Raw genomic sequence first — 17580 nt, 5'->3', positions numbered from 1 at the left:
TTGGGGGAAGGAACCCCGCTCCCTTGCCTCATTAAATACCCTCACCAGCAGCGGGCCCAGCATCTCCGAGAACTTCTTATAAAATTCCACTGGGTAGCCGTTCAGTCCCGGGGCCTTACCCGACTGCATGGCCTCCAGCCTTTCTGCTATTTCTTCAATTCCAATCAGGGCTCCCAATCCCTCCACCAGTCCTTCATCCACCTTCGGAACTTCAACTCACCCAGAAACTGCCTCACCTCTCTACCTCAGCTGGGGGTTCTGACTCATATAGCCTGCAGTAAAACTCCTTAAACACCCCGCTCACCCCTGCTGGGTCCAAGACCGGGTTCCCACCTCTGTCCTTCACTCTTCTTATCTCCCTGGCCACCTCCCTTTTCCTCAGCTCATGCGCTAGCATCGTACTGGCCTTCTCACCGTACTCATATACCGCCCCCCCTCGCCTTCCTCAATTGCTCCACCGCCTTCCCTGCAGATAACAGCTCAAACTCCTTTTGTAGCCTCTGCCGCTCCTTCAATAACCCCGCCTCCGGGGCCTCTGAATATGTCCTGTCCACCTGGAGTATTTCTCCAACAGCCTATCCCTCTGCTCGCTCCACCTTTTCCCTCATGGGCCCATATCAACATTAACTCCCCCCCCAACCACTGCCATCAGCACTTCCCAAACTGTTGCTGCTGAGACTTCCCCCGTGTTATTTATTTCCAAATAGTTCTGGATAGACTCCCTCACCCACCCGCACACCCCCTCATCCGCTAACAGTCCCACACCCAACCTCCATTGCGGGCGCTACCCTCTCCCTTACTCACCCGTAAATCCACCCAATGTGGGGCATGGTCCGACACAACAATTGCCGAATATTCAATATCAACCGTCTCGCCAGTAAAGCCCTGCTCAGAATAAAACAGTCGGTCCGGGAGTACGCTTTGTGCACATTGGAGAAAAAAGAAAACTCCTTCACTCTTGGCCGTCCGAAACCTCCATGGGTCTACCACCCCCCACCCCATCTACTCCATGAACCCCTTCAAGTTCCTTCGCTACTGTTGGTACCCTCCCTGTCCTTGACCTCGACCGGTCCAACCTTGGGTCAATAACCGTACTGAAGCCCCCCCCCCCCCCCCCCCCCCCATGATCAGCTTATGCAAATCTAGGTCTGGGATCTTACCCAACACCCTCATGAATTCCACACTGTCCCGGTTTGGTGCATATATATTCACAAGTACCACCAGCATCCCCTCAAGCTTTCCACTCACCATGATGAACTTTCCCCAACGTCCACCACTATTCTCCCTGCCTCAAATGCCACCCGTTTGTTGATCAGGATCGCGACCCCGCTAGTCTTAAGAGTCCAGCACTGAAATGAAATACTTGGCTGACCCATCCCTTCCTCAATCTGGTCTGATCTATTGCTCTCAGGTGTGTCTCCTGTAACATTGCCACGTTCGCCTTCAATCCCTTCAAATGTGTGAACATGTGAGCCCTCTTAACCAGCCCATTCAGCCCTCTAATGTTCCAACTACTGATCACCCTTCTTAGGCCTGCCTCCAGCTCGCGTCCCTCACCTCCATTGGCCCGCCTTCGGGCATCCACTGTCCTTGACCTCCCCTTTTGTCTCTCAGCAACAGTTTCTCCTCTGTCAGCAGAGCAGCTCCCGCTTCCCCCTCCGCCCCACTATTAGCAGCACAAGAATCCCAACCCCCCTTAACAAACTTACCACATGCTCACTACCCCCTCCCCCACTGCACTTCCGTGACGTGATTTAGCCCACCGAGCCTGGCAACCCACCCATGGCGCCAGACATCCTATCCCTCCCCCCCCCCCCCGCTCGAACATACATATTCAAAACATCACAGTCCCCAATCAACATACAGTAGAAAAAAATCCCTCCACCATCTACCTACTGAAATAAAGTTAACTTACAAATCTAAGCAACGGCCTAAAAAACTGTTACACAGAGAGCACTGCATATACAGATCAAAACTAAGGAAACTTTAACAGAATCGATACCGCAATACCCTCCCCCAAGGTTCAATGCCCTCAAACCCCTGCCAGCCTTTTGTCTTTGATAAAGTCCATCGCTTCGTCCGGCGATTCAAGGTAAAGTTCTTGGCCCTCATACGTGACCCACAGATGCATTGGGTATAACAACCCAAACTTCACCCCCTTCTTGAAGAGGGCCGATTTTACCCTATTGAATCCAGCTCGTCTTTTGGCCAGTTTCACGCCCAGGTCCTGGTAGATGCGCAGCTCACAGTTCTCCCACTTGCAGCTCAGTGTCTGCTTTGCCCACCGCAAAATCCGCTCCTTATCCAGGAACCGGTGCATTCGCACCCGGATCACCCTCGGAGGTACATATCGCTCGCGACTACCTCGCAAACGCTCTATCTACTTCCAAGGGTCGACAAAACGCCCCATCTCCCATCAGCTTTTCGAGCATATTTCTCACACATGCCCTTGCGTCCGACCCTTCACTGCCCTCCAGGAGGCCGACAATCCTCAGGTTCTGTCTCTGGGACCTGTTCTCCAGGTCCTCCTGCAACTTTTTCTGGTGGTCCCTCATCAGCCCCACCTCCACCTCCAAAGCGGTTAAATGGTCCTCGTGCTCAGCCACCTTCTGGATCGCCGGTCCATGGGCTTCCAGCCCCTGTCCACCCAATCAATCCTTGCCTTAATTAGGTTGCCTTCATTTGCTTGGTGACGCTCTCCTGAATGAACTCCACCCGCAGTAACATTGACCACTGTGCCACCAAACCGGGATCCTGCGCCTCTGCCATGCTTTCCCGTGCTGCAGGTTCTACAGTCACCTTCTCTGCTCAACTAATTCTTCTTTTACGACCATTTCTGGTCCACGGCTCCACGTACTGGTGGGGAATTTCTCCTCACTGTCTCACTCTCCACCGATGTTTCTAATAGAATTCCGAAACAAATCGTGAGAAAAGGTCCGTCACGAGCGGGAGCTCCCAAATGCCCGACCTCCTACTCCATGGCCGGCACCAGAAGTCAAAAGGATGAAATTTAGAGACAGTTTGGTCCGGTGGGATCGTGGAAGGGAGGGAAGCAGCAGAGGCAGCTGATCGGATTGACTCAATCTCAGTCACAAAGAATCTCCACAGGCTCCTCACACTTCTTGTTGGAGGTGAAGATGGAAGAGACAGGGGAGAGCGAGAGTACTTCAAAAGGAACAAACTTGTGTCAGAGATATTAAAAAATTTCAACACTGCGTATTTAACATAATTCTAATTTATTTAACTTTCAGCCAGAATATTAGCCCCTGTAAATGGGCTGGAGTTTGTTATCAGGAGAAAGAGACCCAAATGAACATGGTTCAGTCCTGAGTGTGAGTAACAGCAAAATCCAATCACTGTGGTTACTTGTGGCCTCGTTGGTGTCTCAGCAGGTGGGATAACAGAGTGAATCCCTTCCCACACTCGGAGCAGGTCAATGGCCTCTCCCCGGTGTGAATTCGCTGATGTGCAGTGAGGCAAGATGATTGTCTGAACCCAGTCCCACAGTGAGAGCACCTGAACGGTCTCTCGTCAGTGTGAACACGTTGATGGCACATCAATTCCCCAGAACTTTTATAGCTCTTCCCACAGTCTGGACATTGAAACGGTCTCTCACCAATGTGAACCCGCTGGTGTTTCCGCAGTGTGGATGATTCAGTGAATCCCTTCCCACACGTGGAGCAGGTGAACGGCCTCTCCCCTGTGTGAACTCGCTGGTGACTCAGCAGGTTGGATGACTGAGTGAATCCCTTCCCACACGTGGAGCAGGTGAATGGTTCCTCCCCAGTGTGAACTCGCTGGTGTTTCTGCAGTGTGGATGACTCAGTGAATCCCTTCCCACACGTGGAGCAGGTGAATGGCCTCTCCCCAGTGTGAACTCGCTGGTGACTCAGCAGGTTGGATGACTGAGTGAATCCCATCCCACACGTGGAGCAGGTGAACGGTCTCTCCCCAGTGTGAACTCGCTGGTGACTCAGCAGGTGGGGTGACTGAGTGAATCCCTTCCCACACGTGGAGCAGGTGAATGGCCTTTCCCCAGTGTGAATTCGCTGGTGACTCAGCAGGTGGGATGACTCAGTGAATCCCTTCCCACACTCGATGCAGGTGAACAGTTTCTCCCCAGTGTGAATTCGCTGGTGTTTCCGCAGTGTGGATGACTGAGTGAATCTCTTCCCACACGTGGAGCAAGTGAATGGCCTCTCCCCAGTGTGAACTCGTTGGTGCCTCAGCAGGTGGGATGACTCAGTGAATCCCTTCCCACACTCGATGCAGGTGAACAGTTTCTCCCCAGTGTGAACTCGCTGGTGTTTCCGCAGTGTGGATGACTGAGTGAATCCCTTCCCACAGGTGGAGCAGGTGAATGGTCTCTCCAGAGTGTGAACTCGCTGGTGACTGAGCAGGGCGGATGACTGAGTGAATCCCTTCCCACACGTGTAGCAGGTGAATGGTCTCTCCCCTGTGTGAAATCGCTGGTGACTCAGCAGGTTGGATGACTGAGTGAATCCCTTCCCACACGTGGAGCAGGTGAACGGTCTCTCCCGAGTGTGAACTCGCTGGTGACTCAGCAGGTTGGATGACTGAGTGAATCCCTTCCCACAGGTGGAGCAGGTGAATGGTTTCTCCCCAGTGTGAACTCGCTGGTGACTCAGCAGGGCAGATGACTGAGTGAATCCCTTCCCACACGTGGAGCAGGTGAATGGCCTCTCCCCGGTGTGAACTCGCTGGTGACTCAGCAGGTTGGATGACTTAGCAAATCCCTTCCCACACGTGGAGCAGGTGAACGGTCTCTCCCCAGTGTGAACTTGCTGGTGACTGAGCAGGGCGGATGACTGAGTGAATCCCTCCCCACAGGTGGAGCAGGTGAATGGTCTCTCCCCAGTGTGAACTCGCTGGTGACTCAGCAGGTGGGATGACTGAGTGAATCCCTCCCCACAGGTGGAGCAGGTGAATGGTCTCTCCCCAGTGTGAACACGTCGATGAGTTTCCAGCTGGGATGGGGAAGTGAATCCTTTCCCACAGTCCGCACATTTCCACGGTTTCTCCTCAGTGTGACTGCATTTCTGTCTCATGGGGCCTGATGACGTGTACGGTTTCTCCCCACTGTGAATGATGCTTTTTCCTTCCATGTTCAATATCCGCTGATATTCAGGATATGATAAATTGAGGGCTCTGTCAGATCCTGATGTGATGCTTGGTTTGAGTTTCCGGACTTTGAAGCCTCCCCTTCGAACACCCTGTGAAACTGATTTAAAACAGAAAATAGGGAGTGAGAGAGAACCCACAAAAACACAAAGGCAGGTTGTGAAATTGGGCTGAATGATTCTGGTCATTTATGGGGCTGGCACGAGGAAAAAGTGACCATGAAAACTGCTGGATTGTTATAAAAACCCAACTGGCCTCTTTGGGAGGAACGAGAGAGAGGTGAAGAGGGATTTTGTATATCTACAAGTCATATTAAAGAGAATAGTTGGCAAAGCAAATTCAATCTTGAGCTTCATAAACAGTAACCAAAGAGAAAATGCTGGAACATCTCAGCAGGTCTGGCAGCATCTCTAGGGAGAGAAAAGATCTCATGTTGAGTCCAGAGGGGCTGGTTTAGCTCACTCAGCTAAATCGCTGGCTTTTAAAGCAGACCAAGCAGGCCAGCAGCACGGTTCAATTCCCGTACCAGCCTCCCCGAACAGGCGCCGGAATGTGGCGACTAGGGGCTTTTCACAGTAACTTCATTGAAGCCTACTCGTGACAATAAGCCATTTTCATTTCATTTTCATTTCATGGTCCTTTGTTAACTCTTTTCCTTCCCTACAGATGCTGCCAGACCTGCTGAGATGTTCCAGCATTTTCTCTTTGGCTTCAGATTCCAGCATCCGCAGTAATTTGCTTTTATTCATAAACAGTAATATTGATCCCAAAACTATGCTTCTGGTGGCACAGTGATTAGCACTGCTGCCTCAGTGCCAGGGACTCGGGTTCAATTCCGGCCTTGGTGACTGTGTGGAGTTTGCACTTTCTCCCCGTGTCTGTGTGGATTTCCAGCCAGTGCTCAGGTTTCCTCCAACAGTCTAAAGGGAACGTTAGGTGGATTGGCCTTGATAAATTACCCATTAGTGTCCAGGGATGTGCAGGTTATGTGGGGCTATGGGGGTCACAGGGACAGGGTAGGAATGTGGGCCCAAACAAGTGCCCTTTCAGAGGATCAGTGCAGACTTGATGGGCCGAATGGCCTCATTCTGCACCTTCGGAATTCTATGGTTCTATTTCTATTCTGTGCATCTTTATAAAGCTCTGGTCACCACTCTTCAGGAAGGATGTGAAGGTTCTTGAGAAGGTGCTGAGGAGATTTACCAGACTGGTTCCAGCAAAGGAGGTTGAGGGGAGATTTGATTCAGGTCCAAATGATTATGCCAGATTTCCATCGGGTGGACAAAGAAACCCTTTCCATTCACTGATTGGACAAGCAGATACGTGGATAGGGTGGAATTAAGTTAATCTGTCAGGACACAGATTTAAAGTTTTGGGTCAAACCTGGATTGAATGATATAAGATCCTGAGGGGTCTTGACAGGGTGGATGCGGAGAGGATGTTTCCTCTTGTGGGAGAATCTGGAACAAGGGGTCCCTGTTGCAAAATAAGGGGTCACCCATTTCAGATGGAGATGAGGATTTTTTATTCTCTTGAGGGTTGTAAAACTTTGGAACTCACGTCCTTAAAAGGCAGTGGAAGCAGAGTCATTGAATATTTTTAACGCAGAGCTGGATAGATTCTTGATGAGCAAGGGGGTGAAAGATCATCAGGGGTAGGCAGGAATGTGCAGTTGAGGTTAGAATGAGATCAGCCGCAATGTTATTGAATGCTGAGCAGGCCCGAGGGGCCGAGTGGCCTGCTCCTAGTTTGTATTTAAAAGGTACAGGAGATATGAGGTGATATGAGATATATGTTTTCACACAGCGAGCGGCAATGACCTGAAACTTGCTGCCTATCAGGGAGTTTGAAAATAGACACAATGAATCATTTGATTTCAATAGGAAATTAGATAGACATCTGAGGGAAATAAAACTATGAGGATACAGGGAGCAGGAGAATGGCACTGACTGGATTGCTCCAGAGAGCTAGCATGGATTCAATGGGCCGAATGCCCTTCTTTGTGCCATCATGTCTCTGACTCTTTTGTGTCGTCTAGTTTTGTAATTTAACCCCGGGGTGTTTCAGATATCACTCAGGTAAATCTGTGCTACATTCCCTCCGAGGCCGTTCTATCCTTCCTCAGGTTTGTTGCCCAGAACTGAACACAGTTCTCCAGGTTTGGTCTAACCAGGGTTTGTGAATCTCGGGGCTTTTCCAGTCACACTGAGACCTGAAATCTTCCCTCACAGCCAGAACAGACAAACCTTTTACCTCCCACACCCAGATGCTGCTGATATTCAGGTTCTGATGAATCGAGTGACTCTGTCAGATTGCGATGTAACATTTGGTTTGTGTTTCCCATCTGTTAAACCTCCACTTCCAGTATCCTGTAAATTTACAGAAACCTCACTGTCAGTTTAGGATAGAAATTCACAACTTTCTCTCCTCGCCAACTTTGATTAAATGTATTCCTGGAGGTTTGATCACATGACCTGCCCCCATCCTCCAGCCATTAATCGGTGAACACATCCATCCTTGTGACACACTGCCTTCCTCGGCCAATTGGGAAGCAAAAGGGCTCATTACCCTACAGGACAGTGATTGACTGTCAGCCAAACAACCTTTATCTCATTTTCAATAATTGTATATCTGCTGAAGATAAATGTTCAAAGAAAATTACAAAAAAAATGTTTTCACTGTTGTAATGATTTTTCAAGGACCCAAAATTATTTTTGACCCTCCTAATGATTTCCCAGACACGAACCTCACCAAGGTAAAATTTGAATTCATTGAAAGTCTACTGATGACCATGAAACCATGATTGTCGATTATTGTAAAGACCCACCTGCTTCACTCCTGACCTTCAGTGAAGGAAATCTTCGATCCTTACCTAGTCTGACCGACATATGACTCCAGATCCATAGTCTGCTAGCTGATTCTTAAAATACCCTCTGAGATGCACTCAGTTCAAGGGCAATTAGGGCTGGGCAGTGAATGCTGGCCCAGCCAGCGACACTCACATCCCAGGAATGAATAGAAAAGAAAATCTGCCATCCTTTTTTTTTATAAATTTAGATTACCCAATAAATTTTTCCAATTAAGGGGCAATTTAGCGTGGCCAATCCACCTACTGTGCACATATTTGGGTTGTGGGGCGAAATCCACGCAGACACGGGGAGAATGTGCAAATTCCACACGGACAGTGAACCAGAGCCGGGATCGAACCTGGTACCTCAGAGCTGTGAGGCAGCTGTGCTAACCACTAGGCCACCGTGCTGCCCAAAAATCTGCCATCCTTACCTGGTCTGGCACCATTCCAAACCACAGCAATGTGGTTGACTCTTTAAATGCCCTCCCACATGGCCGAGCAAGCCACTCAGTTCCAGGGAAATTAGGGATGGGCAATAAATGTTGCCCCAGCCAGTGACTCCCACGAATAAATAAAATAAAATCCTGGAGAATCCAGTCAGTCAATCCGAGAGAGTTGGCATCTGGTCCAGGCTCACAGTGCATGCGTCCTGTGGCACCTTGTCCTCTGTAAAGATGGCGGCCGGTAACCCTGGCCTGTCACCACTCAGCTCTCTCTATTCGGTGCCCTTTAAGGGACATTTAACATTTTATTTGGGTTGTTGAAGCCTCCACGGGGTATTTCATGTATGGAACAATCTGTCTGGACTGCACACAGAACAATACTTTTCAGTGTGGCAAGTGGTGCAGTGGTTAGCACGGAGACTACGGCACTGAGGACCTGGCTTGGAAACCCGGCCTGGGTCACTGTCCATGTGGAGGTCACACATTCACCCCGTGTCTGCGCGAAACCAAAGTTGTGCACATTTGGTGGATTGGCCATGTTAAATTGCCCCTTAATTGGAAAAAATAATAATGATCGGGTACTCTAAATTTATATTTTTAAAAAAAAAATACTTTTCACTGTACCTCACTGAGCCTTCTTAAAAAATATTCATTCATGGGAGGTGGGTGTCACTAGCTGGGCCAGCATTTACTGCTCATTCCAACTGAGGGCACTTACAAATCAACCACAACATTGCTGGGGATCTGGGGTCACATGTGGGCCAGGCCATGGAAGGAGAGCAGATTTCCAAAAGGACATTAGTGAACTAGACGGGTTTTTACAACAATCCACAATGTCATCATTTGACTTTTAATTTGACTCCTTTATTCAATTTCAATATCTGTCATAGGCAGATTCAATCCCAGATCCCCAGAGCATTAACCTGGGTCTCTGGATTGCTCGCTCAATAACAATACCATTCCTCCACTGCCTGGCCCAAATATTCTTGGCAGAATATGATGTCTAATAACTTCTCAAAATTACAAAGTAATTTATTTTTTCAAATAAATTCTGATAGCTCTGCAGTTTCTGGAAACATTTTGGTTGAAAGTGTTATTTTTTAAAATAAAGATCTAGCCTTTCCAATATAATTACCAAATACACCAATTCACAAATGATAATCAATGTTCACTACTAAATAATAATTAATATAATTAATGTTTTGTGCTATGAAATCAATACATAGCTAATATAGAAAAGGTACATAAGGTGAAATGGCTGCAGGAAGCCACGTGTTAGAGGTATAAAAGTGTTTTTGCTATGAAATCAGTACATAGTGATTATAGGTGCGTACTTACAGCTTCTTGCATTACAACAGTGAATATATTTCAAAAGTACACCATTGACTTCAAAATATTTCAGAAGGCCCAGTGGCAGTGTGAGGTCTTATAGAAATGTACATTTGTTCTAATAGTCTGCAAACTAGGATATACCCCTATCTCTGGATCTGTAAAGACACAATTACATACAAATGCTCGCATTCAAAGCATTATCTTGGACTTTAACCTGTTGTTGTCAGATTTCTATCTGCAGGATGATTCTGGAGGGTTTGTTCCAGCTCAGGGGGCGGGGTTGGAGGACTACCCGAGAGCGACTGGCCCTCCAGCCAATCCGAGTGAATGGGAGGCGGGACAAAAAACGGGACTCTCACTCACTACGCATGCGCTCCGCCGCACACTTCGTCCACCTGGGCCTGTCTTGGGGAAAAGCCCGAGCAGCGTTCGCCGGTTCAACTGCCGTATCCCAGTTTCATATTCGGAGCTTGGTGTGTTTAGGCTGCACGGAGTTTTTAATGAAGCCTCCCGACCCATCCGCCGGCTCCATCCCTCCCTCATGACTTACCCAACCGAATTTGACCGGCAAAATATTTCTACCCGACCGCCTGAATCCCGAGTTGTCATCGGTACTGCGCATGCTTCAGATTAGGTGGGAGACGGGGCATAGTCCCGCCCCTCATTCTCTCCGATTGGTTGGAGGACCCACTGCAACCACTCAGTCCTCCAGGCTGGCCCCTCTCTTCCGATTGGTCCAGAGCTGCCGTCAATCACTCCCTGGGCATTGTCAGCTGGATCATGCGCAGTGCCGATGCTGGACTCGGCCGGGAGGTATCTAGAGTGCTGAACTTGTGGCATTTGAGTGCGACAGTGAGAGTTTGGTGACTGAGGGAGTTAGGTGAGGAGGGAGTAAGGTGCTCCTGACATTTAATTTCCTATATTTATCAAAGAGGGTGAAGGGAGCCAGGAGTTTAGAGTACAGCTGACTGGAAGCAGAGTCAGAGGGCAGAGGTCCAGTTGGTCTACAGGGCAGCTAATTCTGTAAAGTAAGAGGGGATGGAGGCTAGGGCAGTTGCATGCTCCTCCTGTAGGATGTGGGTGGTGAGGGAAACCACTGGTGTCCCCGCTGACTATACCTGCGGGAAGTGCACCCAGCTCCAGCTCCTCAGAGACCGTGTTAAGGTACTGGAGCTGGAGCTGGATGAACTTCGGATCATCCGGGAGGCAGAGGGGGTTATCGAGAAGAGTTACAGGGAGGTAGCCACACCAAAGGTACTGGACAAGAGTAGCTGGGTTACAGTCAGGGGAAAGAAAACTAACAGGCAGACAGTGTAGGGATCCCTCGTGGCCGTTCCCCTTCAAAACAAGTATACCGTTTTGGATGCTGTTGGGGGGGATGACCTACCGGGGGAAGGCCCCAGCGGCCAGGTCTCTGGCACTGAGTCTGGCTCTGGGGCTCAGAAGGGAAGGGGGAGCATAGAAAAGCAATAGTAGTAGGAGATTCAATGGTTAGGGGAATAGATAGGAGATTATGTGCTCGCGAGCGAGACTCCCGAAAGGTATGTTGTCTCCCGGGTGCCAGGGCTAGGGATGTCTCGGATCGTTTCTTCAGGATCCTGAAGCGGAAGGGTGAGCAGCCAGAAGTCGTGGTGCACATTGGTACTGACGACGTAGGTAGGAAAAAGGGTGTGGAGGTAATAAACAAGTTTAGGGAGTTAGGCTGGAAGTTAAAGGCCAGGACAGACAGAGTTGTCATCTCTGGTTTGTTGCCGGTGCCACGTGATAGCGAGGCTAGGAATAGGGAGAGAGTGCAGTTGAACACGTGGCTGCAGGAATGGTGTAGGAGGGAGGGCTTCAGGTATTTGGATAATTGGAGTGCATTCTGGAGAAGGTGGGACCTGTACAAGCAGGACGGGTTGCATCTGAACCAGAGGGGCACCAATATCCTGGGGGGGGGTTTCTTGTACTCTTCGGGAGAGTTTAAACTAATTTGGCAGGGGAATGGGAACCGGATTTGTAGTCCAACAACTAAGAAAGCCGATATTCAGGACGCCAAAGCACGTAGTGATGCAGTGGGGAAGGTAACACTGACAAAGGAGAGTACTTGCAGGCAAGGAGATGGGTTGAAGTGTGTATACTTTAATGCAAGAAGCATCAGGAATCAGGTGGGTGAACTTAAGGCATGGATCGGTACTTGGGACTACGATGTGGTGGCCATCACGGAAACTTGGATAGAAGAGGGGCAGAAATGGTTGTTGGAGGTCCCTGGTTATTGATGTTTCAACAAGATTAGGGAGGATGGTAAAAGAGGTGGGGGGGGGGGGGGGGGGGGGAGGGTGGCATTGTTAATTAGAGATAGAATAACAGCTGCAGAAAGGCAGTTCGAGGGGGATCTGCCTACTGAGGTAATATGGGTTGAAGTCAGAAATAGGAAAAGAGCAGTCACCTTGTTGGGAGTTTTCTATAGGCCCCCAATAGCAGCAATGATGTGGAGGAACAGATTGGGAAACAGAGTTTGGAAAGGTGCAGAAGTCACAGGGTAGTAGTCATGGGTGACTTAAACTTCCCAAACATTGAGTGGAAACTCTTTAGATCAAATAGTTTGGATGGGGTAGTGTTTGTGCAGTGTGTCCAGGAAGCTTTTCTAACACAGTCTGTAGATTGTCCGACCAGAGGGGAGGCCATATTGGATTTAGTACTTGGTAATGAACCAGGGCAGGTGATAGATTTGTTAGTGGGGGAGCATTTTGGAGGTAGTGACCACAATTCTGTGACTTTCACTTTAGTTATGGAGAGGGATAGGTGCGTGCAACAGGGCAAGGTTTACAAATGGGGGAAGGGTAAATACAATGCTGTCAGGCAAGAATTGAAGTGCAGAAGTTGGGAACACAGGCTGTCAGGGAAGGACACAAGTGAAATGTGGAACTTGTTCAAGGAACAGGTACTGCGTGTCTTTGATATGTATGTCCCTGTCAGGCAGGGAAGAGATGGTCGAGTGAGGGAACCATGGTTGACAAGAGAGGTTGAATGTCTTGTTAAGAGGAAGAAGGAGACTTATGTAAGGCTGAAGAAACAAGGTTCAGACAGGGCGCTGGAGGGATACAAGATAGCCAGTAGGGAACTGAAGAAAGGGATTAGGAGAGCTAAGAGAGGGCATGAAAAGTCTTTGGCAGGTAGGATCAAGGAAAACCCCAAGGCCTTTTACACATATGTGAGAAATATGAGAATGACTAGAGCGAGTGTAGGTCCGATCAAGGACAGTAGTGGGAGATTGTGTATTGAGTCTGAAGAGATAGGAGAGGTCTTGAACAAGTATTTTTCTTCAGTATTTACAAACGAGAGGGGCCATATTGTTGGAGAGGACAGTGTGAAACAGACTGATAAGCTCGAGGAGATACTTGTCAGGAAGGAAGATGTGTTGCACGTTTTGAAAAACTTGAGGATAGACAAGTCCCCCGGGCCTGACGGGATATATCCAAGGATTCTATGGGAAGCAAGAAATGAAATTGCAGAGCCGTTGGCAATGATCTTTTCGTCCTCGCTGTCAACAGGGGTGGTACCAGAGGATTGGAGAGTGGCGAATGTCGTGACCCTGTTCAAAAAAGGGAATAAGGATAATCCTGGGAATTACAGGCCAGTTAATCTTACTTCAGTGGTAGGCAAAGTAATGGAAAGGGTACTGAGGGATAGGATTTCTGAGCATCTGGAAAGACACTGCTTGATTAGGGATAGTCAGCACGGATTTGTGAGGGGTAGGTCTTGCCTTACAAGTCTTATTGACTTCTTTGAGGAGGTGACCAAGCATGTGGATGAAGGCAAAGCAGTGGATGTAGTGTACATGGATTTTAGTGAGGCATTTGATAAGGTTCCCCATTGTAGGCTTGTGCAGAAAGTAAGGAGGCATGGGATAGTGGGAAATTTGGCCAGTTGGATTACAAACTGGCTAACCGATAGAAGACAGAGAGTGGTGGTGGATGTCAAATATTCAGCCTGGAGCCCAGTTATCAGTGGCGTACCGCAGGGATCAGTTCTGGGTCCTCTGCTGTTTGTGATTTTCATTAACGACTTGGATGAGGGAGTTGAAGGGTGGGTCAGTAAATTTGCAGATGATACGAAGATTGGTGGAGTTGTGGATAGTGAGGAGGGCTGTTGTCGGCTTCAAAGAGACATAGATAGGATGCAGAGCTGGGCTGAGAAGTGGCAGATGGAGCTTAACCCTGACAAGTGTGAGGTTGTCCATTTTGGAAGGACAAATATGAATGCGGAATACAGAGTTAACGGTAGGGTTCTTGGCAATGTGGAGGAGCAGAGAGATCTTGGGGTCTATGTTCATAGATCTTTGAAAGTTGCCACTCAAGTGGATAGAGCTGTGAAGAAGGCCTATGGTGTGCTAGCGTTCATTAACAGAGGGATTGAATTTAATAGCCGTGAGGTGATGATGCAGCTGTACAAAACCTTGGTCAGGCCACATTTGGAGTACTGTGTGCAGTTCTGGTCGCCTAATTTTAGGAAGGATGTGGAAGCTTTGGAAAAGGTGCAAAGGAGATTTACCAGGATGTTGCCAGGAATGGAGAGTAGGTCATACGAGGAAAGGTTGAGGGTGCTAGTCCTTTTCTCATTAAAACGGAGAAGGATGAGGGGCGAATTGATAGAGGTTTATAAGATGATCAGGGGAATAGATAGGGTAGACAGTCAGAGACTTTTTCCCCGGGTGGAACACACCATTACAAGGGGACATCAATTTAAGATAAATGGTGAAAGATATAGAGGGGATGTCAGAGGTAGGTTCTTTACCCAGAGAGTAGTGGGGGCATGGAATACACTGCCTGTGGAAATAGTTGAGTCGGAAACGTTAGGGACCTTCAAGCGGCTATTGGATAGGTACATGGATTAGGGTAGAATAATGGAGTGTAGACTAACTTCTTCTTAAGGGCAGCACGGTAGCATTGTGGATAGCACAATTGCTTCACAGCTCCAGGGTCCCAAGTTCAATTTCGACTTGGGTCACTGTCTGTGTGGAGTCTCCACATCCTCCCCGTGTGTGCGTGGGTTTCCTCCGGGTACTCCGGTTTCCTCCCACAGTCCAAAGATGTGCAGGTTGGGTGGATTGGCCATGAAAAATTGCCCTTAGTGTCCAAAATTCTATGATTAACCTAGGACAAACGTTCGGCACAACACCATGGGCCGAATGGCCTGTTCTGTGCTGCATTTCTCTATCAATCTTCTCTAACCCTTCCCCTCTTCCCCCCAGCCCACCTTCCCTCACCCGTCTCCTCTCTACCCCTGCCCCCTTTCCCTAACCCTTCCCCTCCCCTGAGCCCCCTTTCCGTAACCCTTACCCTCCCCCCAGCCCGCTTTTCCCTAACCCTTCCCCTCTAACCCCAGCTCCCCTTTCCCTAATCCTTCCCCTCTCTCCCCAGCCCCCTTCCCTAACCCTTCCCCTCTCTCCCCCCAGCCCCCCTTTCCCTAACCCTTCCCCTCTCTCTCCCCCAGCCCCCCTTTCCCTAACCCTTCCCCTCTCTCTTGCAGCCCCCCTTTCCCTAACCCTTCCTCCTCTCCCACCCCCAGCCCCCCTTTCCCTAACTCTTCCCCTCTTTCCCTAACCCTTCCCCTCTCTCCCTCAGCCCCCCTTCCATAACCCTTCCCCTCTCCCCAGCCCCTTTCCCTAAACCTTCCCCCTCCCCCAGCCCCCCTTTCCTTAACCCTCCCCCTCTTTACCCCAGCCCCCTTTTCCTAACCCTTCCCCTCTCTCCCCCAGCCCCCCTTTCACTAACCCTTCTCCTCTCTCCCCCTAGCCCCCTTTCCCTAACCCATCCCCTCTTCCCCCAGCCCCCCTTGCCCTAACCCTTTGCCTCTCCCCATCCCCTTTTCCCTAACTGTTCCCCTCCCCCCCAACCGCCCTTTCCCTAACCCCACCTCCCCCAGCCCCCTTTTTCGCTAACCCTTCCCCTCCCCCTCCAGCCCCCCTTTCCATAACCCTTCCCCTCTCTCCCCCCAGCCCCCCATTCCCTAACCTTTCCCCCACCCACCCCCAGCCCCCTTTTTCTAATCTTCCCCTCCTGCCCCAGCCCCCCATTCCTTAACCCTCCTGCTCTTTACCCCAGCCCCCTTTTCCTAACCCTTCCCCTCTCTCCCCCAGCCCCCCTTTCCCTAACCCTTCCCCTCTCTCCCCCCTAACCCCCTTTCCCTAACCCTTCCCCTCTCCCCTCCAGCCCCCTTTCCCTAACCCTTCCCCTCTCTCCCCTCCAGCCCCATTTCCCTAACCCTTCCCCTCTCTCCCCTCCAGCCCCCTTTCCCTAACACTTCCCATCTCTCCCCTCCAGCTCCATTTCCCTAACACATCCCCTCTCCCCCCCAGCCCCCCTTTCCCTAACCCTTCCCCTCTCTCCCCTCCAGCCCAATTTCCCTAACCCTTCCCCTCTCTCCCCTCCAGCCCCCTTTCCCTAACACTTCCCATCTCTCCCCTCCAGCCCCATTTCCCTAACACTTCCCCTCTCCCCCCAGCCCCCCTTTCCCTAACCCTTCCTATCTCCCCCCCAGCACCCTTTTTCTAACCTTCCCCTCTACCCCAGCCCCTCTTTCCCTAACCATTCCCCTCCCCCCAACAGCCCTTTCCCTAACCCTTCCTCTCTCCCCCAGCCCCCCTTTCCCTAACCCTTCCCCTCTCTCCCCCCGGCCCCGATTTCCCGAACCCCTTCTCCGCCCAGGCCCCCTTTCCCTAACCCTTCCCCTTTCTCCCGCAAGCCCCCTTTCCCTAACCCTTCCCGTGTCACCCCAGCCCCCCTTTCCCTAACCATTCCCCTCTTACCCCCAGCCCCCGTTTCCCTAACCCCCTCTCTCGCCGTGCCCTCTTTTCTCTAACCCTTCCCCTCTCCCCCCCAGCCCCCGTTTCTCTAACCCTTCACTTCTTTCTCCCCCAGCCCCCCTTTCCCTAACCCTTTCCCTCTCCCCCCAGCCCCCCTTTCCCTAACCCCCTCTCTTGCCGAGCCCTTCCCCTGTCTCTCCCGCAGACCCTCCGTGATGCCCTTCCTGGACAATCTGGGGTGTGATCCACCCTTCTCCTTGTTTCCCACCATTTTGTGCCAGTTCACGGCGGCTATTTTATGTCAATTCACGGCGGCCATTTTAAGTCAGTTCATGGTGGCCATTTTATGTCAGTTCACAGTGGCCATTTTATGTCAGTTCACGGTGGCCATTTTATGTTAATTAATGGTGGCCATTTTATGTCAGGTCACAGTGGCCATTTTATGACAGTTCACGGCAGCCATTTTATGTTAATTAATGGCGGCCATTTTATGTCAGTTCACTGCGGCCGTTTTATGTCAGGTCACGTTGGCCACTTTTTGTCGGTTCTTGGTGGCCATTTTAGGTCAGTTTACGGTGGCCATTTTAGGTCACTTCACGGCGGCCATTTTGTGTCAGTTCACAGTGGCCATTTTATGACAGTTCACAGCGGTCATTTTATGACAGTTCACGGATTGGCCCTTGTGTCCTCAATGCCGTAGGCAGCTGTGCTAACCAGTGTGCCCCGTGTCACCCACACTGAGATATTCCTGTCAGTTGTACAGGTTGGTGTAAAATATACTGAAGGAAAGAGTGGTATTTAAACAGTGAGATGTTGGGATATGTGGAGGGACAGACTGATCGGGGTGACCTCGTACACCAGTCAGTGAAAGTGGAGAGTGGGGGGGGGGGTGCAGCAAGCAGTTCAGAAGGCCAATGATATGTTGGCCTTCAATGCAAGAGGGATTTGAGTTCAGAAGGGGAGTTGTCTTACTGCAGTTATACAAGGCCTTGGTGAGACAACACCTTGAGTACTATTTACAGATT

At 50.1% G+C, this 17580-nt stretch overlaps 1 protein-coding gene across 1 annotated transcript in view; it reads right to left on the bottom strand.

The window, feature by feature from the left end:
• Positions 1 to 17580, bottom strand: part of LOC119959319 (zinc finger protein 208-like) — a 203269-nt gene that overhangs the window by 15707 nt on the left and 169982 nt on the right. The window contains exon 3 of the mRNA XM_038787633.1: positions 3496 to 5052. Within this exon, the coding sequence (XP_038643561.1) occupies positions 3496 to 5052 (1557 nt within the window). The remainder of the gene's footprint in view (positions 1 to 3495; positions 5053 to 17580) is intronic.

Source organism: Scyliorhinus canicula, unplaced genomic scaffold (genome assembly GCF_902713615.1).
Source record: "Scyliorhinus canicula unplaced genomic scaffold, sScyCan1.1, whole genome shotgun sequence".
Lineage (NCBI taxonomy): Eukaryota > Metazoa > Chordata > Chondrichthyes > Carcharhiniformes > Scyliorhinidae > Scyliorhinus > Scyliorhinus canicula.
This window is presented reverse-complemented; position numbering and strand designations above follow the sequence as displayed.